At 42.1% G+C, this 23,731-nt stretch overlaps 1 protein-coding gene across 7 annotated transcripts in view; it reads right to left on the bottom strand.

The window, feature by feature from the left end:
- The window catches only part of ETV5 (ETS variant transcription factor 5), a 60,092-nt gene that overhangs the window by 14,729 nt on the left and 21,632 nt on the right, over positions 1 to 23,731 (bottom strand). For 5 of the 7 annotated variants that reach the window (XM_060419559.1, XM_042233464.1, XM_042233471.1 and 2 more), the window contains exons 6-9: positions 16,398 to 16,527; positions 15,206 to 15,496; positions 3,032 to 3,291; positions 693 to 749 (exon numbers count right to left, since the gene is read on the bottom strand). In XM_060419559.1, the coding sequence (XP_060275542.1) occupies positions 693 to 749; positions 3,032 to 3,291; positions 15,206 to 15,496; positions 16,398 to 16,527 (738 nt within the window). Of the gene's footprint in view, positions 1 to 692; positions 750 to 3,031; positions 3,292 to 15,205; positions 15,497 to 16,397; positions 16,528 to 20,024; positions 20,114 to 23,731 lie in introns of those variants that run through there. The other 2 variants (XM_060419570.1, XM_042233476.1) reach the window with 2 other exon arrangements.

Here is a 23,731-nt window from a genome sequence, read left to right as displayed (position 1 = left end):
GAGTTTGCGTAAACTCCGGGAGTTGGTGATGGACAGGGAGGCCTGGCATGCTGCGATTCATGGGGTCGCAAAAAGTCGGACACGACTGAGTGACTGAACTGAACTGAATGTGAGGGTGCATCATGGTTGCCTGGAGGGCCTGTTGGAATACAGAGCTGGGCCCTACCCCTGGAGACTGATTCAGCAGGCCTGGAGTGGGGCCTGAAAATCTGTATGTCTAGCAAGTCTCAGGTGAAGCTGATGCTGCAGGTTTGGAGAATCACACTGCTCTAGACACTTACAGAGATGTGCATGACAGAAAATAGGACATACTTCTGAGGAACTGTTCTAAGAAAGAAATCCTTCCCTGTTTCAATGTTTAAAAGAAGTCCTGAAGATCATGACGTGGTTCCTAAGTTCCAGTTTAGATAGTGTTATCTACAGCTGTATGGCCTCCTTGCATGGAAAAGTAGAAACCAGGCAGTTCACTTTCTTTCTCAAAAGTTAGGGTCATTACTACTGAAAAGGATGGCAGCCCTCACAGGTCAGGAGTGTGCCTCAAACTCTGTGTGCAAGATGACTGGGGATCACAATCAGTGAGCGCTCATGTTCATGAGCTAAGGAAGGTTTGAACTATGATCTCAAATCTTAGCTTGGAAACTGAGCCACTTTGGGCTTCCTTGAATATTATAATCTCTTAAAGAGCTACTTACCTTCATGGCTACCGGAGAAGTAGCCTCCTCTCATGTAGGACTGGCAGTTAGGCACTTCTGAAAGAGAAACACACTCCTGTCAATGGTCTCTGCAGCTGAAAGTGGCAGAGGGAAAGCCCTTAAACCTCCAGCTCCAAGATCATGTCTTTCTGGCCTTGTCTTGGGAAAAGGGTACCATCCCTGTTTTGTGCCCCCAACTAAAAAAAATCTAAAATAAGGGGAAATAAAGAAAAGGAAGCAGAGACATTACTTTGCCAACAAAGGTCCATCTAGTCAAGGATATGGTTTTTCCAGTGGTCATGTATGGATGTGAAAGTTGGACTGTGAAGAAAGCTGAGCACCGAAGAATTGATGCTTTTGAACTGTGGTGTTGGAGAAGACTCTTGAGAGTCCCTTGGACTGCAAGGAGATCCAACCAGTCCATTCTGAAGGAGATCAGACCTGGGTATTCTTTGGAAGGAATGATGCTAAAGCTGAAACTCCAATACTTTGGCCAGCTCATGTGAAGAGTTGACTGCTGGGAGGGGTTGGGGGCAGGAGGAGAAGGGGATGACAGAGAATGAGATGGCTGGATGGCATCACCAACTCGATGGACATGAGTTTGAGTGAACTCTGGGAGTTGGTGATGGACAGGGAGGCCTGGCATGCTGCAATTCATGGGGTCACAAAGAGTCAGACATGACTGAGCGACTGAACTGAAAGAAGAGGAAAGTTTCTAAAAATGCAAGCTGCAAAATTCCCACTCTTTCCATTAATGATCTCATTTGATAAGCTTGACCTACAAGATGGGTAATCAGTGAATGTGTGAGTGGGGGTAAAAAGGACCCCCAAAGATAGCTGGAACTTTGTGTTTAACTTTCTAGACAAGAAGCCCAAAAGCAAACAATAGGTGTTTCAAGATGTTACATCTCTCCCTGTGTACACTGGCAGCTGAAGGACACAGGAATTTTCCCAAATGAAAGTACTGCCAACAGAGTAGTGACTCCTATGAAGCAACCAACAGGACAAACTTTTCCATGGCATACCCAGATCCCACACAGCCGTGACAAACCAGACACTTTCTCAGAACACTATTCAACAATAGAGTCCCGTCCTACGTGTGGACTCTCCTATACTTACATTGGGAGGTCAATGGGTCATTGTATTCAAAAAAGGTCACAAAACTAGAGGAAGGACTAACATGCAGAAATATCCTTTGTCCAGTGACTTTAAGTTAACAGGCCTTAAAGGGCATCGTGAGAAACGCTGGGCTGGAGGAAGCACAAGCTGGAATCAAGATTGCTGGGAGAAATATCAATAGCCTCAGATATGCAGATGACATCACCCTTATGGCAGAAAGTGAAGAGGAGCTAAAAAGCCTCTTGATGAAAGTGAAAGAGGAGAGTGAAAAAGTTGGCTTAAAGCTCAACATTCAGAAAACTAAGATCATGGCATCCGGTCCCATCACTTCATGGGAAATAGATGGGGAAACAGTGGCTGACTTTATTTTTCTGGACTCCAAAATCACTGGAGGTGGTGATTGCAGCCATGAAATTAAAAGACGCTTACTCCTTGGAAGGAAAGTTATGACCAACCTAGACAACATATTAAAAAGCAGAGACATTACTTTGCCAACAAAGGTCCATCTAGTCAAGGCTATGGTTTTTCCAGTGGTCATGTATGGATGTGAGAGTTGGACTATAAAGAAAGCTGAGCACAGAAGAATTGATGCTTTTGAACTGTGGTGTTGGAGAAGACTCTTGAGAGTCCCTTGGGCTGAAAAGAGATCCAACCAGTCCCTCCTAAAGGAGATCAGTCCTGGGTGTTCATTGGAAGGACTGATGTTGAAGCTGAAACTCCAATACTTTGGCCACCTGATGCGAAGAGCTGACTCATTGGAAAAGACCCTGAAGCTGGGAAAGATTGAGGGCAGGAGGAGAAGGGGACGACAGAGGATGAGATGGTCGGATGGCATCACCAATTCAATGGACATGGGTTTGGGTGGACTCCGGGAGTTGACGATGGATAGGGAGGCCTGGCGTGCTGCAGTTCATGGGGTCGCAAAGAGTCGGACACGACTGAGTGACTGAACTGAAGGCTGGGTGCCAGCAATCTCCAGGTATGGACTCAGGTATACTCTGCATGACATCTGAATGTCTACTGTGCTTCCTACCATTTGCATGACTTTTCTGTTTTGTATTAAGTTGTGCATAAACATATTTGCTTTAGTAGCTCCTAACTTCTTTGAGGGCAAATTTTAGAAAACTAGTCCCCAAAGCCCTGCACACAGAAGTCACTCAGTAACAACCAGACAAATGAATGAAATGATGAAGAAAGGAATCGTATGATGTTATGCTCACCTGAATCAACGCAGTAATCCCGGGGCTCCTGCTTGATTCCCATTGGTGACTGGAACCCATGTGCTGGGGGACCAGGCATGCCTGGGACCCCATGTTCATAGAGTGGGTCATGGTATTCTTGTTTGAATCCCTGAGGGGGTGGGGGAGCTGCAGGAACAATAGGTTCTGACATTTGCCGGTGGTAATTAGGGCGATTATCTCCAGGAACTCCTGACTGAGGAGGGAAGGGGTGGCAGGGTTCAGACAGCTGTCTCTGAAATCTGCAAGAAGAAAGAAGTTGCACTGTTTAAGGAAGAATAGGATGAATACCTACTATGATTTTAGCATTGAGGATTACAAATTCAAAGTACTCATTAATGCTTATTTCTGGATATTTCATCCTTTTCCCCAAAATTATATCACACATTTTAAACCTCGTGAGTCAGGGACCAGCAAAAAAAAAAAAAAAAATGCTACATCATGGTTTATTTTCTGTGTGTGTTTACTTCATGCATAGTCTATGTGTATAGTTGAGCCAAATTATGTATCTGAATATATAAAGTAACTATTTGCAAATATCACTAACATTAGATTATGTTTGTTCATTGATTCATTCATTCATCTGTAGACAGAATTAATTTTTAAAGACCAAAGAACATTTAACCAGAAATATCCAGTTAGAAAACATAGTTCTAAAAAAAAAAAAAAAAGCCATATGTAATAGCAATCAAAAACAAAATCCCTAAGAAAAATCACAAAATGTGTAGGCTATTCAATAAAACTTAAAACTTTTCTGAGCAACAGATCTAATTAAAGATAAAATGTTTAGGACTTGGAAAGTTTTCACTCATTGAAAATTATTCTATAAAAGCAATGCCTTCCCAACCAATTCAACAAAATGATTCTAATTTTATTTAAATGATTGTGAAATAATGCTCTACTAGATATGGACAAATATTAAGCCACAACAATTGGAATACAAGGAATGAAATGTATGTCAAAGGATTGACTAAGTCACAAACTTAGAATAAGTCAAGAATATTCCAAAATTTTCTACTTGTCAAGGTTAGCATTTCAAATAAGTTTGGGGAAAGATCCCTGTTTTATACCATATGCCAAAATAAATTTTATATAAAGATTTCAATGTGAAACCATGATAGTAAATATGTATGAAGAAAAAATAATCTTGGGGGGGCAGAGGAAAAACCTTTCTAGATATCATACCAATAACAGAAATCAAGATAAACATGGGTATGTATCCTTGCATAAATTTCTGTAAGTCAAACACCAGAAACAAAACCTGAAGAAAAACAAACTGTGGGAATAATTCTGTAATAGAAAATACAAGAAATAAGACCCCAAATTAAACAGAAAATCTCTAGCAGCTATAGCAATGTTCATACGGTTTGATATAAGGGCCATGCTTTGTATTCTTAGTAGTCTATAGAAAGAAAACCTACCCCCAATTCAAGAATGTTGCAAAGCGAGAGAATAAAAGAATACAGATTGCAGTGGGGGAAATTAATAAAAGATGGACATTCCAACAGAAAAAAATGGATAAAGAACACAAATAGGGAAATCACTAAAGAAATGCAAATGGTCATAAACAAAGTTCAACTTCATCAGTAATCAAAATAAGTCTAAAAATTAACAATGTAAGCCTATAAGGTCTTACTCTCTACTTTTAGTTTGAATCCTATCAATAGCTTGAAGCAAATACCTTGATCTGAATCAATTTGTGACATCTAAGGGCCTCTGACTGTGTGGATCACAATAAACTGTGGAAAATTCTGAAAGAGATGGAAATAGCAGACCACCTGACCTGCCTCTTGAGAAACCTGTATGCAGGTCAGGAAGCAACAGTTGGAACTGGACATGGAACAACAGACTGGTTCCAAGTAGGAAAAAGAGTATGTCAAGGTTGTATATTGTCACCCGGCTTATTTAACTTCTATGCAGAGTACATCATGAGAAACGCTGGGCTGGAAGAAGCACAAGCTGGAATCAAGATTGCCGGGAGAAATATCGATAACCTCAGATATGCAGATGACACTGCCCTATGGCAGAAAGTGAAAAGGAACTAAAAGCCTCTTGATGAAAGTGAAAGAGGAGAGTGAAAAAGTTGGCTTAAAGTTCAATATTCAGAAAACGAAGATCATGGCATCTGGTCCTATCACTTCATGGGAAATAGATGGGGAAACAGCGGAAAACAGTGTCAGACTTTATTTTTGGGGCTCCAAAAAAATGGTGACTGCAGCCATGAAATTAAAAGATGCTTACTCCTTGGAAGGAAAGTTATGAGCAACCTAGAGAGCATATTAAAAAGCAGAGACGTTACTTTGCCAAGGCTTTTTCCAGTGGTCATGTATGGATGCGAGAGTTGAACTGTGAAGAAAGCCGAGTGACAAATAATTGACGCTTTTGAACTGCGGTGTTGGAGAAGACTCTTGAGAGTCCCTGGGACAGCAAGGAGATCCAACCAGTCCATTCTGAAGGAGATCAGCCCTGGGTGTTCTTTGGAAGGACTGATGCTAAAGCTGAAACTCCAGTACTTTGGCCACCTCATGCGAAGAGTTGACTCATTGGAAAAGACCCTGATGCTGGGAGGGATTGGGGGCAGGAGGAAAAGGGGATGACAGAGGATGAGATGGCTGGATGGCATCACTGACTCGATGGACACGAGTCTGAGTGAACTCCGGGAGATGGTGGTGGACAGGGAGGCCTGGTGTGCTGTAATTCATGGGGTCGCAAAGAGTCAGACACGACTGAGCGACTGAACTGAACTGAAGGGCCAACAGATTTTTAGAACATCAAGATTCAAAATTTTAGTGAAGAGATTTGTGTGCAGAATAAAACATTTTAAACCAGAGTGCGCTCTCTGAGTCTTTACTATCTTACCAGTAGCAGTACCACAAGATCCTTTATAACAGGAAGATCCCCAAACTATTTCACATACATTTATCCTTTTATACCAAAAGCATCAGGATCTGCCTGATGAAATTACTGAAACAAGTTTTATGAACTCTAAGGATCAGGGGGTACTGAATGCTGTGACAGTGGACTGTCAATCAGGAATGCTGAGTTTCAAGGTTACTATTCCTTGCACATGGTCTTTGAAGTATAAATCTGAAACTTTTGTGTTTAGGCTTGATATTTAGAATACAGGCACCAGCAATAGGCTGCAAACCTGATTTTGTAAAGAAAATTCTGAAGTGGGCAGGAAAGTAAAGATACTCTTTAGGCTTATTTTCATTGAAGTACCCAGAGCTTATGCCAGCAGGAACAGTAACAAGGGCACCCACTGTCCATGTTTTCTCCCCTCCTGCCTCTGCAGCCTTCCTAGCACCTTCCAAGGTGACCTCCCCAAATCGCTTCCTTGATGGCTCTGAGATGGCACGGAACCAACTCTGCTCTGTAACCAGAGCCAGTGCAGCTGGCGGCCCATCACTTCACTTCCGCTCAGTGCTCATCTTCTCACTTTCCAGAATGAAACTCTAGAGTTGGCCTAGTCTGATGCCCTCAGGAAAAGGTGCTTCCATGTGGGTACCAGCCAGCAATCTTCATCCCCTCCCTGCAGCATAACTTTAAGGATGTATGAAGCTTACAGGCCTGGGATCTGTGGCACACATTCTACAACTGGGATTGGCTTGTCCTGGTTTGTTTTGAGAGAGCAGGAGTGGCAAAGGGCAGCTTAAGGGTAGGTCATAAAACCAGCATATTTGGAAGAAAGATTTCTCTCCGAGCTTGCTGCTGATAACAGCTTTTATTTGCAGAAATTAGTAAAGTAATTCAGTTTTTGTCCTCAAAATACACTCTGTGCACTTCAACCACTGACCTTCATTTGAACCCCCTTCCCACAATCCTTTTGAAGTAGCTGAGAATGTGTTGTATACATAGTACAGCTACGACAGAGATGCCTGTTGTTTACTGAGGCAGGCAATCATTTTCCAAGGAGGGAAGGCTTGGTTCCTAACAGACCTCTTCCTCCCCTGACTAGCCACCCCACCCTCCACCCCCATCCGTTATCCCAACAGAGCTCAGGCCATCATGAACTCACAGTTGGTGAGCAAAAGGACACTTCTGACTACTGAGCAAGCCTATATTCAATAGGTTACAGATTAAGGCTTTCTCAGTGCCGGTTTATTTAAAGAACCAGTTATTTATTTATTTGTCAGATTTATATAGCGCCTTTCCTCCCAAGAGCTCACCCACGCTACCAACATTTGGTTTACATTATGAAAACCGTTAGATGCTTTTTCTGCATTTCCTTTTTGGTTTCTGCTGCCAACACAGAGTAAACACAATACTTAGAGAAAAAAAGGAGAAAAGTGTGGATTCAACGAAGGCTACACAGTGGCTCTGGGTGCCCGGTGAAGGAGTGAGCGGTTCAGAGGCCAGCTGAAATGATATGGAAAACTGGCCAAGAAACAACCACCACGTACTTAATATTCCCATTAGAGCAAAGAAAAAATCGAAAATAGCGAAGCAGCACAGCTCGGTAAAAGAGGCTCTGGCTGCGAAGTTGGCGCATCCTGGGCTGAAATCCAATCTTTATCACTTACTGACCCAAGGTCACAGAGCTAGTTATATAACTGCTCTGAGCCTCAGTTTCCTCATCAGGAAAGTGAGAACAATCAGGTTACTTGTCCCAAAGATCTGTTGTAAAGGTTACATAAGACAACCCATGTAAAAGGTCCCGGCACACTGCTAGGTTCTTAGATACCATTACCCTCAAACATCAACTATCCAGCCTCTTCTCCACAGCCTGCCACAAGCTATTTTCAGAAATTATGCAAAATGGTAGAGAAGATCTTAAGGAACTGGGAGACCTTCAAACACACAAGCGTTCCCTTGCTACCTAGACAGCCTCTAGTCTACTTTCTCAGAAAGAGAACGCTGATTTTTATTCCAGGTGGCATCGTGCCACCCAATTTCAATTAATATTTATTTTCCTGCCATATACCAAGAGCCAGGCACTGTTGCAAAAGAAAACCCAAACGCTGTCCCTAAAAGCCCACCAAAGAGCTCTGAAACAGCTCTCAGAACTTTGTGTGAGGCCTGTCGGCAATTAAACTCGAATTGGCCCATCCAAACTGTGATAGAACACAGAGATGAGGAAGCAAGTATGCCTTTTAAAGGCCTAGATATTTGATTTTCCAAGATCAAATATGGAAGGTGATGTAAACACAAGATCTTCCCAGGAGATTAGATAGTAAAAGTATTAGTTTTTATGTATACAACATTAATGAGTCTAAAGATGAAAAGATTAGGGGTAGAGAACTTAACATTTTTAAAAACTTTAAACAAAGAGCTAAAAGTAAGTTTCTAGGTAATAGTATCTATATCATTTTAGGAAGATTCCTTTAGTAGTTTTCTTTATGGAACATAAAAGTGATTTTTCAAACAAGATTGTCATGGAAGCTAACATTTGAGTACTTTCCCTATGCCAGTGTGATTAAGTCACCCAATGATTCTATGTGGTTAAGTATCTAGTAGTCTCCCATTTTCAGATAAAGAAACCAAAGCTTGGGAAAGTTAAATGCCTCCCTGAGGTCATACAGATAGGAAGCAGCAGAGTTGGGATTCAATTCCAGATTTGTTAATCCGTTCAACTCCAGAGCCTATATTATTCATACAAATGTTTCTATAATTGCTTTTAAATACCTTCTTGATGACATTTAAATATCATACAGTCCAGGCAGCTAGAAAACTTAAGTTTGGAAATTCAGAAATATACATTTGAAGAACTCTAGGACTGAAGAAATAATAAATACTTGAAACTGAATTTTTAAAATACCAGAGGCCAGAACTTGTGGGGTATAGCTAAAGCAGGACTTGGGTAGGGAGATCAAATAATCGATTACTTGTAACCAGGGTATTTTGGGGAGTAAAAAGAAAAGCTATCAGGAATTACTTTCACAAGCTATGTGACCCAGGAAAAACTGAAGGTATGGTCACCCCAGCCTTAGGAGAAATCTTATGTGGTCATGTATTTAGAATATAAAGAAGCTACAAGTTAGCCAACCAAAGAAGCTAAAACAGAATAAATAAAAAATATAGAAAATTTCAGTAGGAGCAGAAACCAATGAAATAGAAAATATCCAATAGAACAAGCAAATCTAGAGTTGATTTACTGAAAAGACAAGTGATATAACCTGCTAAGACTAACAGTCTAGATAAATAGAATAAAAAATGAAAAACGGATACAGAGACGATGCTATAGAGGTTGTTAAAAGGGCACTTTCGTTCAGTTGCTCAGTCACATCTGATTCTTTGTGACCCCATGGATGGCAGCATGCTGACATTAGGAACAGCTTTACGCCGATTTTTACTTCTTTATTTTTAATGCACATGGTCTTAGTTGCTCTGTGGCATGTGGGATCTTCCCAGATCAGGGATCGAACCCATGTCTCCTGCACTGGCAGGTGGATTCTTTACCAGTGAGCCACCAGGGAACACCATATACCAATTTCTAAAACTTGTGAAACAAATTCCTAGAAAAATTTGTTAAATTCACTCAACTAAACAGAAATCCAGAGTAAGACCATAAAAGGTGAGGATACTGAACCAGTAATTAAAAATCTTCCCACAAAGAAAATATCAGGCCCCAATGGCTGTGCTGGTAAATTCTTCCAAAATTTCAAGTAGTAAAAAACCCCAATTTCGCACAAGCTATTTTGGAATATATAGAAAGGAAAATATCACTACTCATCTGGTGAGAATAACCTCAATGCTAAAACCCAACAGGGATAATATAAGAAAGGGAAATTATATATCATTCTCAATCATAAATACAGATGCAGGAGTCCTAAATACATGTTGGAAACCCTAGCCCAGCAATGTATAAATAATTATACATAACAAAGTTTAGTTTATCACAAGAATATAAGATTGGTTTCATATAAAATCAGTATAATTCACCACATAGAAAAATTAAAGGAGAGCTATTCATTTGATCTCAATAGAGGCAGAAGAAGCATTTGATAAGATTCAACATGTATTCATATTAAAAAAGAAAAACAACAAAACCCAGCATACTATGGATAGAAGGAAATTTTCTTCAGCTTGATAAAAGGTAAAACAAAAACAACCCTATTTTAAACGTAAGGAAATGCAGAAAATGAGCCCTCTTAAGATGCAGAACCCAAAAAACCTCTCATACTTGAACCGTTGCTAAGTCATGTCTGACTAGAAGTACACAGCTCAGTCTGATGAACGTTCCATTAAGCGTCTATGAAACTCGGTTTCGGACAGTGAAGTGGGTCTGTGCTGTCACACAGAACATGCTGTTAACAGGAGTGCATGGGAAGGCATGACAGGCTGCAAGTGTGACTCACTGTCAGGCTCTGCCCTGTTTAAAAACTACAAACTGTGGAGGACAAAAATGAACAATTAGGGGTAGACTTGAGAGGAAGGAGAAGACAAAAACCTATATTATGTCTCTTCAGCATCTTTAGTGAATAAGTCGTTTTCTATTAAATCACAGTTCTAGAAAACGTAAGCTCATCCTCTAAGCTCTAAAGTTCTGATCACAGTCACAGAGAGAACCTTCTCAAATAGGCCATTCACACAACAGACCCTTTCTTGATGACTCTGGGGACTGGGTTCTGACTATCAATTTCAGTGTGATAGCCTATTGCAACACTAATGCCCGCAGGGAACATCAAGAAGTAGAGGATTTTTTAAAAGGGAGTTAAAAAAAAATTATTGTTGTGCGAGAACCTTCTCCAGTTGTACGTGAGCAGGGGCATGGGCTTCTTGTTTCAGTGGTTTTTCTCACTGCAGAGCACAGGCTTCTAGGCACGTGGGCTTCGGTAGTTGTGCTGCACGGGGCTGAGCTGCTCCGAGCCATGTGGGACCTCCCCAGGACCAGGGATCGAATCCATGTCCCCTGCACTGGCAGGTGAATTCTTCACCATTGAGCCACCATGGAAGTCCGAAGCAGACGATTTCCCCATCAGGGGTATCTTCTTAAATTTTGCTTTTTGATTTTTTGCTTCTTGCTGTCACGTGAGTGTGCAGTGGATTTCAAAATTCCTGTTAAATCGCTAAGTTGTGTCTAACTTTTTGCAATCCCATGGACTACAGTACACCAGGCTTCCCTGTTCACTATCTCCTGAAGTTTGCTCAAACCCATGTCCATTGAGTTGGTGATGCTATCCAACCATCTCATCCTCTGTTTCCCCGTCCTCCTCCTGCCTTCAATCTTTCCCAAAATTTCTAGATGCTGCATTTCTTAGTGGAGTCTCTGCAGTTGAACTGTGGGGAACTCAACATGAGATGGAATAACAGTTTTTCTTTATTGCATATCTGGCCAGTACTATGGGCATAACATAGGAAGATTTTTGTACATATTATAAACAGCACAATAAACTCCTATGAGAGTGGGAAGGTTGAATGAGAAGCAGTGCTCCTTTTCAAGAAGCAGCTGGTCTTTAAGGGTAAATGACACATGTCTGAACATGCCAAATTACATGGCAGTTTTTTCCTCTTTCGGGGGAGGAAATCACGAATATAAATCATGGCTTTTTAGTATTTATCTCCTAAAACAAATTTTGAGTTGTAAAGAATTATATACTGATCATATAAAACATTAAGAATACAACTGACTATATAGTCTTAGCAAACAATCACTGTCAATAAACACATTGAAGACAAGATATCGAGTGTAATATGGTCTAAAGAAAGGGGTATACATCATGGTTTTTAAACCTCAAAAGAGCTTGTTCTACTCAACTGAAGGAATAAGGTACTCAGCAAAACAAAAAATAAAGGTGTGACAACATGGGTTTAGATAAATGATGTAGGAATTAAGTAGGATTTTGTAGTTTTAAGAGAAAGTCCCGCTAGTTTAAAGAAACAGATGGATAAAATTCAAGGTTGAAATGGATTTTTCAAGGTCTCTTACTTAGCTTTTAGTACATTGTCAGCAACCCCTCTCCTGTAAGCATAACCAGAGTTGGGGTACTTATGTTTTTGGTTTCTAAAGGTAGGACCTGGTATTTGGCTATGTGACTTTTAGGAAGTCCTTTAGATGCTCTGAGGTCTGATTTTTTTTTTTTTAACATGTAAGATAGGGTTTTTTGTTTGTTTATTTTGTTTTTATCTTGCCTTTGTTACAGAGGTATTTAGAAAATCTCAGATAAGACTGATTTCCTTCTCTCCTGCAAAATACCACATTTTTGTTATGAGGCTAATTTTGAAGTCCCTCTAACTTAAAAGCACAAGAAAAACTCCAGTTTCTAACTAGTCTACTCCACTTTTAAGCAGGCATAAGTTATTAAATGTATAGTTACTAAGTTTATCATACCTGACTGCAATTTCTATCGTGTTGTTAGTGGCTCAGTTGTGCCCGACTCTTTGTGACCCTATGGATTATAGACTGCCAGGCTCCTCTGTCCATGGAATTCCCTAGGCCAGAGTACTGGAGTAGGTAGCCATGCCCTCCTCCAGGGGGTCTTCCCAGCCCAGGGACTGAACCTGCGTCTCCCACACCGCAGGCAGATTCTTTACTGTATGAGCCAGAATCGGACTAGGGATTTTAGTTTGTCTCATTTTCTGTGCAATCCTATATCTACAAGCATAATCGCTTGTCATGTTTTTGGTGTATTTTGCATCACACAGATATCATTATCTCAATAATAGACAAGCACAGTAAGAACAAAATTGAGTACTGGGCACTTGATTCTTAGGGGAAAAAAAAAATGTTGAATAGGTGTGGGCGTAGAGGACAGGGGTGCACCATGATTTCTCAAAGTACAACAGTAATATTTCCAGGTCCTGCCCCAGACCCACAGCTCCATCTCTGGAGTAGAGCAAGAAGCCTATACTACTACTAATCCCCCACTGAGGACTCCTGTAGTACACCTTCAGATTTGATAATACAGTGCTCTGGTACAGAAGCCCAAGAGCCCATGTTTGTTTGTGTTTTATCTATGCAGGCACCTGCCCTTCACCTCAGTTCTCTCAAGGATCTCAGTATCACTCTGTGTGTGGGTGAGGGCTTGATTTCAGACCCACCACTCCTAAAGGCGGAGGGTAAGGGGAGGTGAGTGCAAGATGGAAGGCAGATTTCAGGGAAGAATCGCCCCCTAAAAGAAATGTCTACTTTCTGGCTCCTGCCTTTGGATACCTGAGGACAGACACTCAAATCACAGGGATCAAATGTCCTCTTTTTGGGAGGAGGCCGGGTAGCCTGGAGACAAACCTACTTCATCACTGAGACTAAGGCATCCTATCTTCCAGGGCTGTAGGAAGATGAATAACTACCAGCAGCATTAGTAACAGGAGATTCTCCCCCAGTTCAGTGAGCCATTGACACAACCTGTTTACACAGGCTCCCTAGACATGAAACGGATTAAGGGAAAATATGAATAAAAGATTTAACACAAAGTGATTTTCCTTTACATATGGTATAACAAATTAAAGTTGGCTAATTATTTCAAATACAAAATATATACCCCACCCCAACCCACCTCTTCAATTACTAATCTCTGCATACAATCAGAAAAGACAGTTTAAAAACACAAAACCAAAATTATTGAAATAAAAATGGTATCCAGGCCTGAGTTTACAAACTGGCAGGCCTCGGGGGTGATTCTGCCCACAGATTTTGTTTAGTCTGCAAAGTATTACTGCTGTTTTAAACTTGAATTAGTTGCCAGCTTTAAAAAACAAAACCCCTGGAATTTCTACACTAAAATTCCAAATTTCCAAATTCTCTTAAAGAAGTACAACTGTTATTACAAGCTAGTGACTAGCAAAACTTTGAGGTACCTGCCTCCTTCAGATGAAGTGACTTCCTGTGGCAACTGAGGCCCACCACCGAGCCAGCCCACAGTTAACACTCTCTCCCCTCAGGCCCCATATACCATTGGTGTTCATGGCCCCTGGATCAGTAGGGGGATAAACACTAACCAGACAAATTACGTGGTTCTTTACAGTGACTTTCACCGCAAAGGGGGAAGGGAACTGGAACCAGACAAGAGTACTTGCTTTTTTCTGCATTTCATCTAGAAATAGTGACCTCCAATTAAATACCAGCAGGCATCTGGGTTGGACCAGGCCAAAGGAAGATAACTTATATATTCTTCCTCTCCCCCAAGCAGAGCAATGAAGGACAAACAACGGTCACCACCTTGCAGCCATTGGTAACCACAGATAACTACCTGCCTACATTATCACTTCATTCCAGAGGGACCGAAATAAAAAAGGCCCCCAGAATATCTTGTATTAAGGGAAGGCCACAAGCACGCAAAGTTCTAGAATACCACAGATAATGAACTTCAAAGGCTGGGACCTAAGAGGTTAAGTTTAGTGCTTGCAGAGTAGAGTCCTTTTACATCTTAGTTTTTCTGAGAATGAATCACTTTGGACAAGTTATTCTGATGCCTCTATTTCCTTATTAAGAATGCAGAAATACCTGGAGTGAAATCAAGATCTCTATCTCAAAAGTAGAAAATTAAAAATACAGTCCTAAAAAAAAAAAAAAATACAGTCCTCAGGTAATCCCCTACTGTGAAAATGTATTAAAATCAAATGAGTAATAACACCTCTGATAACTCAGCAATCTTCCCTAATACGTAAGTAAAATGGTAATAAAGTATTAATGGGTCGCATAAACCAAGGTATGATTCTAGCAGGCTGTATCCAATGAGGAGCCAGCGAAGCTGCCCTCAGCCAAGGCCGACAGACAGGGTCAACATCCCGAGCAGGTCCGTCTTCCTCTGCTTCTACAGTGGGGAAGAGTACCAGCCACCTCTCCCTTTTCTACTTCATAAGGGTGTTGCAAGGCCTATACCCCTCTGCAGTACCTTAGGAGCAGGCTGATACATTGTTTAGTTGCTCAGTCATGTCTGACTCTGTGCGACCCCATCAGGCTCCTCTGTCTATGGACTTCTCCAGGCAAGAATACTGGAGTGAGTTGCCATGCCCTCGTCCGGGGGATCTTCCTGACCCAGGGATCGAACCTAGTCTCCTGCATTGCACGGGGATTCTTTACCACTGAGCCACCAGAGAAGCCCCAGGGTGATAATATAAACAGGTCATATTCATATTATTAGTAATCCTACCTCAAAAGATGCCTCAGTGGAATGAGAACTTTATAGGTACCTGGTAAGTGACTACCACTTCCCTTCTCCCTGGGAGTTAGAGAGGTGGGAGGAGGTGGTAAAGGAAGCCCAGATCAGCACCCACCTCTGTTCTGATGGATACTGGTTTTCAGGCATCATCTTTGGCATCTGCAAGGGCTGATGTGGCGGCCGGGGGACCGCAAAGGTTTGCTGCTGTGGTCCAGGTTCCGGAAGCGAATGAGGGGTGGGGGTGGGGCCCACACCTGGGACTGGGCCAGCTGCAGGGGCATGTGCCGCCGAGGTGGGCAGAGTTGCCTGAGGTGGGGGAAATAGGGAATTCTGATGGGTGGGAGACAGGGGGGTGGTAGGAGGGGTTAATGGCTTGAACCCAGAGGGAGGCTTCCTATCATAGGCACTGTAAACAGAAAAAGAGAAGGAACCATTTAGCCGCAATGAAGCCATTAGCGTGGTCACCAGGTCCAACAGAACTCGAGGTTGCATCCCACGGTTGCCAGGAAATGACAGCATTAACATAGTTAAATTGCTGGCAGCCCCGAGGGAATATTTGTACCTCTGAAAAGTGACAAACACACTGCGTCACAGGGACTTGTTTAACACTTCTAGTGATTCTTCTCAAAGATAATTTTAGCCTCAGCTTCCGGTTTCCTTTTTCCCCTTTTCTAAAAGAATTCTCCATGTATGCATGTGCAGGGGTGGATGGATGAGGGGAGAAATTAGGTCCTGGGGGAGTTTTCTGGCCCCCTCTCCCAAGAATTCCAGGGTTCCCAGGAACAAGAACCTTTGAAAGACAAATTTCTGCTGTAACATCACTTAACAAAGCTTCTCCTCCCCTTTTCAGGCAGATCTATGTTTATCTTCTAGAGCAAAGAATGATTTAAAATTAAAGCTTCATTCCTGGGGCGTGGATATTCTTAAGTAAAGGGCACTGGCATGGGGATTTTCTTCATATATTCTGATGTGAAGATTACTTCTTTGGTGCTCAAAGTTCACATTAACATATGATAGACACAAAGGAGCATATAGTCCCTCCCTTGAAGCCACAGATCAAATAGCCCAGCATTCAGGGTTCTTTCCCTTGGGAGGGCTCAGGGCCCCATGAAATCAGTCCCCTGAAGGGCTGATTTAACAGTTCTGCACGTTACATGCAGACAAAGCCCATTTGGACTGGCTACAGCTAGAGGATCATTATACTGCCGCCAGAGACGGGTGCGCTACACTGAGCGTCTGCTGAATAATACTGGAAACAATCAACGTGCTGGCCACTTCCTGGCCAGCCTTGCTCTGGCTCCACTTACCAATAGTTGTAGAGGCACTTTTCTCCATAATTAGCACCGAGAGCCTGCTCGTGGCTACAGGATGACAGCTCAGAGGAGGGGCTGTGCAGCTCCCGTTTGATCTTGGTTGGAGGTGGGGCATGAAGCACCACTGAAATCAGAAGAGGGATGAGGGGAGGACAGAGAGGACAGTGATTAACAGGGAGCACAATGCTTCCTTCTGCAAACCCTATACTAGCTGATTGTTCTTGGAACTCATGTCCAGTCACACGCCAGAGGAAGCCAAACACTTAACACAGAGCCTTCCATCTAAAACCAATGAAAAGTTCTTTAAAGTCAGAAATCATCATCTGATGCTTTAAATTAGCCAAGGTTCCCCCCCACCCCCACCCCACCCCCACCCCCACCCCCACAGGCTTTTTCTGTGTTGGGTCCACTGCCTGGAGGCTCTGAAGCCCTTAAAGATCCTGTAGGTGATGGTGCTTCAAGAAAAACACAGGTGTGATAAGAATACTAAGGATTGCAGACAAGAACAATTCTGTTTCTGAAAAGGACAAAACACCCAAAAATATACTGGTAGACATTACATTACATGTCAGCTTATCTAAGGCTTAAAATTGCCATGGCAAAAAAAAAAAAAAAAAAAAGAGTATATACAATTAAATATGACTTAAAAACTATGATTTTAAAGTCCTTCCTCAAGCAACTCTAAATATTAGCTCTGAGTAAGAAATACCCAATCTTTAGGGGCACTTCAAAAACTTTTAAACTTTATATTGGAGTACAGCAGATTCACAATGTTGTGATCATTTCAAGTGCACAGCAAAGGGACTCAGCCATACATATACATTCATCCATTCTCCCCCAAACTTCCCTCCCATCCAGACTGCCACATAACATTGAGCAGACTTCCCTGTGCTACACAGTAGGTCCTTATTGGTTATCCACTTTAAATACAGAAGTGTGTATATGTCAATCTCAAATTTTCAAAAGCAAAGGAATACAACAATGGACCCCAAACCACAAATGAGAGGCTAGCTGCATATGGGAGGCCTGGAAAACCTCCATGCTTGTGCCTGCTTCATGCCTTTCCAGTGTCCTACCAGGAAGGGCAGGTGCTCATAACCAATCCTTTGAATGGTGCCAATTACTCTTCCTAAATTGATAGTATACAGAGCTGCTGCTTTGTCTGGAAGTCGATCGAACATTCCATATGTGATGCTGAGATAGCAGAGGAGTTAAGAGTTTTTCAAATGTATCTAGGGGCTAACTCATTTTAAAGAAGGTGCTTTACCCAAAGTAGAAGAGCAAACTCTTAGAAGACGCTGTGCTGTAAGGACTGTCTTCTGGCTATGGGCTAGAATTGCTACTTTCTGCTGGGAGTCTGGGAGGGAGAGGGAGAGGAACGAGTTAAGCTTCTCTACCAGCTGTCACCCACTGGATCGAAGTTCTCATTAAACGGCTAACAGTGCTTAGTGCTCTGGTGACCCACCGAGCTTTTCTGTTGCACTCAATGTTTACTCCTGAGCCATCTTCCAGAAGCTTGGTTTTCTTAGTGATTTATATTAGGCAGAATTAGTGAAATGACAATTCTTTTCTACGACTGAACAATCTTCCTGCCAACTGGTTTCTCAGGTGCTTCCTCCAACCCTGAATTCTGGACTCAGAAGTGAACAAATAAGCCTGGAGACTTGATCACAGACGACAAGTTTATAAAGCAAAGTCCTGCCAGTGACTGACTGGCAAGGGCAGGTTTTCATAATTCCTTTCCTACAAAACGCCAACTGCTTTTCCCAAACACACAAAATAAGTTCGGAACTGGCAGATTATATTTAGAAGTCATTAGAGTCTCTCTCGTGATTTTTTTGATGGTGACATCATGGCAGCCAACCCTCAATTGCTATCAAATGTTTTCAGACATTCAGACACAGAAAATGGCTAAGCTTGCTCTTGTTAGAATGTTGCTGGTAAACGAGAAGGGAGAGTCGGGTATGCAGGGGACGTTCTGGTTCTCAGCACTGCTCCTGGGTCATTGCTTCTCCTCTTACCCGTTTTCTGCCATAAAAGTTTTAGACTGGTGATGATGCCCCAACGTAAGCAGCAGTTACATGTCCTAGAAAGTACTTTTCTGACTTTATTTAAAGAAAATCATTTATAATCACTGTTTCTCCTAAGTTTGGAGAGTAAACAGTAATGGCATTGTTCAGTTTTCTCATTTCAGGCTTCAGAAACGTTTTGACATTTTCACGGTATTATAAAAGTTATCAGTTCTACTGATAAGATTAATACCAGAGGGTAAACCAAAGTTTTCCAGAAAGCAAACTTTTATAATGTATTCAGAAATACCATATACCCATTTTGAAAGTTGTAAGTTTTGGCTAATTCTGGTATCTGTGGGTGCTCAGTTGTGTCTGACTCTTTGAGGCCCCATGGACTATATAAGCCCATGAGGTGCCTCAGCCCATGGAATTCTCCAGGCAAGAATATTGGAGTGGGTTGTCACTCTCTTCTCCAGAGGATCTTCCCAACCCAGGGAAGAAACCCATGTTTCTTACATTTCCTGCACTGGCAGGTGGATTCTTTACCACTAGTGCCACCTGGGAAGCCCAGTTCTGATGTCTTAATTTCCTTAAATCTACACGGTATTCCTAGTGTATACCACACCATTTTGGCTCCACATTATCTGGTACCTTCTATCATACCATAACTGTCCTATACCTGGAATCTTATGTTCTCTATCCAAAGGAGGAGTTCAAGAAGTAACTGAGTGCTGTGGTTTGAACTGTTGTAACCTCCCAAATTCATATGTTGAAATTCTAATGTCCTATGTGATATTAGGGGGAGGGGCCTTTGGAAGATGATTAGATCACGAGGGCAGAGGTATCTGAGGACACAAGTCTATGAAGGGGAGCCCTCGGTACCATGATCTCAAACTTCTAGCTTCCAGAACAGTGAGAAATAAATTTATGTTGTTTATTAGCTCCCCAGTTTGTAGTATCATTGTTTAGTCACTAAGTTGCATCTGACTCTGCAACCCCATGGACTGTAGCACACCAGGTTTCCCTGACCTTCATTACCTCCTGGAGTTTGCTCAAACTCATGTCTATTGAGTCAGTGATGCTATCCAACCATCTCATCCTCATTCTCCTTTTGCCTTCAATTTTTCCCTTCAAGCTCTACTAAGATTCAGGGGTTATATTTCCAATTAATTTTTAAAATTTGATGGCAGGGTCCACATTTACCTTTCAAGGCTAAACATGATGTTAGTCATAGTCCCCCCCACCCCTTGGGAGTCAACCATTCGAAGGAAGGAGAAGAGAGTGGAATGTGGCAGGAAGGAGATTTGGAAGTTTCACAGATAATGGACAGGAAAGCCAGGAGGGGGCCATGTGAGGGGTAAGGAAGGAGGCTCAGTCTCCACAGAGAGGTTGCTGGGTCAGAGGATGTATGAAAGAGGCTGACAGTCATATGCGTGTGTTTTAAGCAGGAAAGCAGAAGCCAAGGAATGCTCGTAACTTTTAACCTGTACCCTTTTGGTAAAATGAGATATATCATGCTGCCTTGAGAAATAAGATGGCACAGCACCTTGCAGATGGTGCTATGATGTTGTATAATCATACACTATGGTTTCAAAAATAGAGTACTTACCTTCACACAGGTGACTTACTAAACCATGACAGAGACTGAGGACTATAAACCATGGCAATGAATCGCAATTAAAAGAGGAACATGAACTCCTGAAGAAGTTTAAGGAAAAAAAAAGCTGTTTGACTATTTGAATTGATAAACATTTTCTACAACAGAAAACTTGAGTTTAACTAAGCTCAGTTACAGAAGACGGACCCATAAAGCCAACGATGTCCTATGAACAATTTCTGGCAAATATGGGCCACCTTCCTTATTGTAAAGATTTCTTTCATTCAATCATCCATTGATTCATTTGTTGAGCATCTTCCATGGGTCAGGTTCCTGAAGGTGCTAGGGATACGCTGGTAAACAAAATAGACACAGTGGTCCTTTTCCTCATGGCATGCATAATTTAGTGAGGGATCTGACTTTTAGCATCTTCCAATAAATGTAATTAGAGTTGGACTAGAGTCTGTCTGATAGTCCACTTAATTTAGGCCTTTACAGTTATGGATAAGGACCCTGAGGCCCAGAGGAGTTAAAGGAATGGCTTAAGGTCTTGAAGCTGCTGATGCTGGGGAGGAAAGGAAGAAAGAGCGCCCCCACCTGTCATCTACCCCATCTCAGTCATCTACCACACTGACAGAAATGGGCGATAATCCACTCACCCACTATGTTCATCAAAAAATCAAAAAGAGGACATAAACCCTGTTTTCAATGAAAACAAAAATACCACATTACACCTGATTAAGAGAGAGTGTTCTAGAACAAAAGAACAATGGATAACTAATACCTCTGGAAAAGAACCAGGTGGACCAAGAAAGAGGCAACCAGACGATCCCTTATTGGCCGTGGCTAGTTTACTTAAAATTATTTTATCCAATCTTCCGAACCCAGTGAGAAAGCTGCTTTCATTGTCTCCATTTTAGAGATGAGAAAAATCAAGGCTCAGAAGGTAATCTGGCAAAGTCTCTAGCTCTAAGTGGTCAGTATACCAATCAGTTGTCAGTCATTCCATTATATTGCCACCCAAATGGAATCTGAGCAAAAAGGACTAAATCAAAAAGGGATTAAAACAAATAGGGAAAGAGACGGAGAAAGAAGACAACCGCAGAGAAGCAGAGGAATGCTACTTGCCAGTTCTTGGGGTCTGTATCCTCGAGTACTCTGTACTCTCTAGCTGCTGACGTGCCTGGCACATCTGAAGCCACTCAAGAACTTACACTCTCTCCTGTTTCTAGGTCCCCCAAACGCTCAGGTTCCCTCCCTCACTCCTACTGGCAACAAACATCTCTTGATTCTAGTGGTTTCTACTACTTAGTTCTTGCCTCCCATCCTAGTATTCCATCTAATAAGGTTTCATTCCCCCTTCTATTGTCCAGCTAATCAAAATCTTTTCAGATAGCTGAAGGCACTCTGGAAGAGCTGATCTACAGCCAGTCACTGACCAGTTAGATGCCACACTGTTGCTGTGGATACCTTCGTGCACCCCCAAATGCCCCGCCCCTCCTGAAGCTGCTGCTTGACAATTCCCTCCTAAATGCTACCTCTGAGACAAGAACACTGAGTGAGCTCTCTGGACCTCTACTTGACTATCAGAACTCTGTTAAGGATCCATACACAAATGAGAGTCTCCACTTGTCAGGGGCAGGAAAGACGGGTTGGCTGGCTGATAAGATATGTCTATATCCGTGGGCATGCACTACGAAGTACAATGTGTTGCTCTGTAGACCACCATAACAGCTTTAAAAATTTAGATAGGATGTTCACAAATCAACCAACTTAATTTCATAGTTTCTTTTCTTACTAGGAAACTCCTTGGAAGATTTTTCTATCTGACACCATGATCAAAAATCAAGCCTGATCCTAGCCAGTGCAGAAAGTTAAGAAAAATGAATAAAAGGAAAAACGAGAAGGAAAAACAACTCAATCACTTATTGCCAAGGTGGGTACATAGAAAATATGAAAGTATCCACCAAGTATGAGAATCAATGAGCTAACTTACCAAGATCACTGGCTACAAGGCAAGTACATAAAAAGAATGACTTACATACACAGTAGCCTAAACAATGTGAAATTAAAATAGCAACAGATAGCGTCAAATACCCAGGAACACATCCAATAAAAGACATGCAAGGCAGCTAAACTGAACCATAAAACCCGGAGGAAAATCAAAGAAGTCTAAATAAACAGAAGAATACATCAGTTCACAGGCTGGAAGGCTTGATACTACAAAGATATTAATTCTTCTCAAATTTATCTATAGACTCAACATAATCCCAAACAAAATCTCAGTACTCAGAAACGAGAAGGAAGAAATTACAATCAAGCTTTAACAGGAGTCTCACAAAAATAAAAAAAGCCAGATACTACATGACCCCATTTACAGTAACATTCAAAAGGAAACAGAATTATTCTATGGTGTTTCAAGTCAGGATGGTGGTTACTCCTGTCTCTAGGGGTGGTGCCTCTTTAGGGGGCACGTAGAGTCTCCTCGGAGAAGGCAACGGCACCCCACTCCAGTACTCTTGCCTGGAAAATCCCATGGATGGAGGAGCCTGGTAGGCTGCAGTCCATGGGGTTGCGAAGTCAGACACAACTGAGCGACTTCCCTTTCACTTTTCACTTTCATGCATTGGAGAAGGAATTGGCAACCCACTCCGGTGTTCTTGCCTGGAGAATCCCAGGGATGGGGGAGCCTGGTGGGCTGCTGTCTATGGGTCGCACAGAGTCAGACACGACTGAAGCGACTTAGCAGTAGCAGTAGCAGTAGCAGAGTCTCCTCACTCTCATAAATTCTAGGTCTTGATCTAAATGCCTGTACCATTTGTGAAAATTTATCAAGCTACTTTTGTTATGCATTATTTCAGTTGCTTCTATTTAAACAAACAGCCCTGGGACTTCCCTGTGGCCCAGTGGTCAGGACTCCACGCTACATTTGATCCCTAGTTGCGGACCTAGGATCCTACATGCCTTGGGGCCCGGTCCTCAAAAAAGGCAGCTCCTGTCCTGATCAAACAGCACCACTGAGTTAACACTAAGATTTCTTCAAGCTTTAGAAAATCTTTCTTCTGTGATGGTGCAGAAGCAGCCTTTCAAGAAATAACCCAATTGTTTCAAAATAGAAAAAAGTAGACAAACTAACCCATTCAAGAGAAATAATAATTCCGTCTGACAAAATCTGTTTCCTGCCCACAAGTACAGGCCTGTGGATTCTGTCCAAGGCAGCTACGATGCCAGTGCTGGCAGTGAACTTCACTATTTCAGCGCAGAGGAGCAAAACAAAGGAAAACACTTTTGTTGAATGTTACGATAAATGACAGCTGGCGTCAAAAGGAATTTTTTCAGAAAGACAAAACCCACCTTGTCTATTAAGCCTTTCCTTTGGTGCCTCATGATCGTCAAAGTTTCAATTCACCACAGCCTTTGTCGTGAATACATACATTTATGTAATAGACACTGAGTGTTAAAGAAACTGCCAATCAGTTACAGTGCGGTCTGACTGGGGAGAGACGAAGCCAGTCCTGCGTCTTTGGCTTCACACAGAGGCTCTGCGTGCTTCTCTTAGGTGTGGTGTTAAGGTTTTGTTTTGGGGTTTTCCTCTCCACTTTCTTCAGTTTCATTTTCATTACCTTCCTCTAGAGCAGACTCATCTGTCCCAAATCAGTGAGCAGGCCTGACCTCAGGGCAGACCTTATTTGGTTAGGCCTGACAGCCATGATCTTACT

Source organism: Ovis aries, chromosome 1, assembly GCF_016772045.2.
Source record: "Ovis aries strain OAR_USU_Benz2616 breed Rambouillet chromosome 1, ARS-UI_Ramb_v3.0, whole genome shotgun sequence".
NCBI lineage: Eukaryota > Metazoa > Chordata > Mammalia > Artiodactyla > Bovidae > Ovis > Ovis aries.
This window is presented reverse-complemented; position numbering and strand designations above follow the sequence as displayed.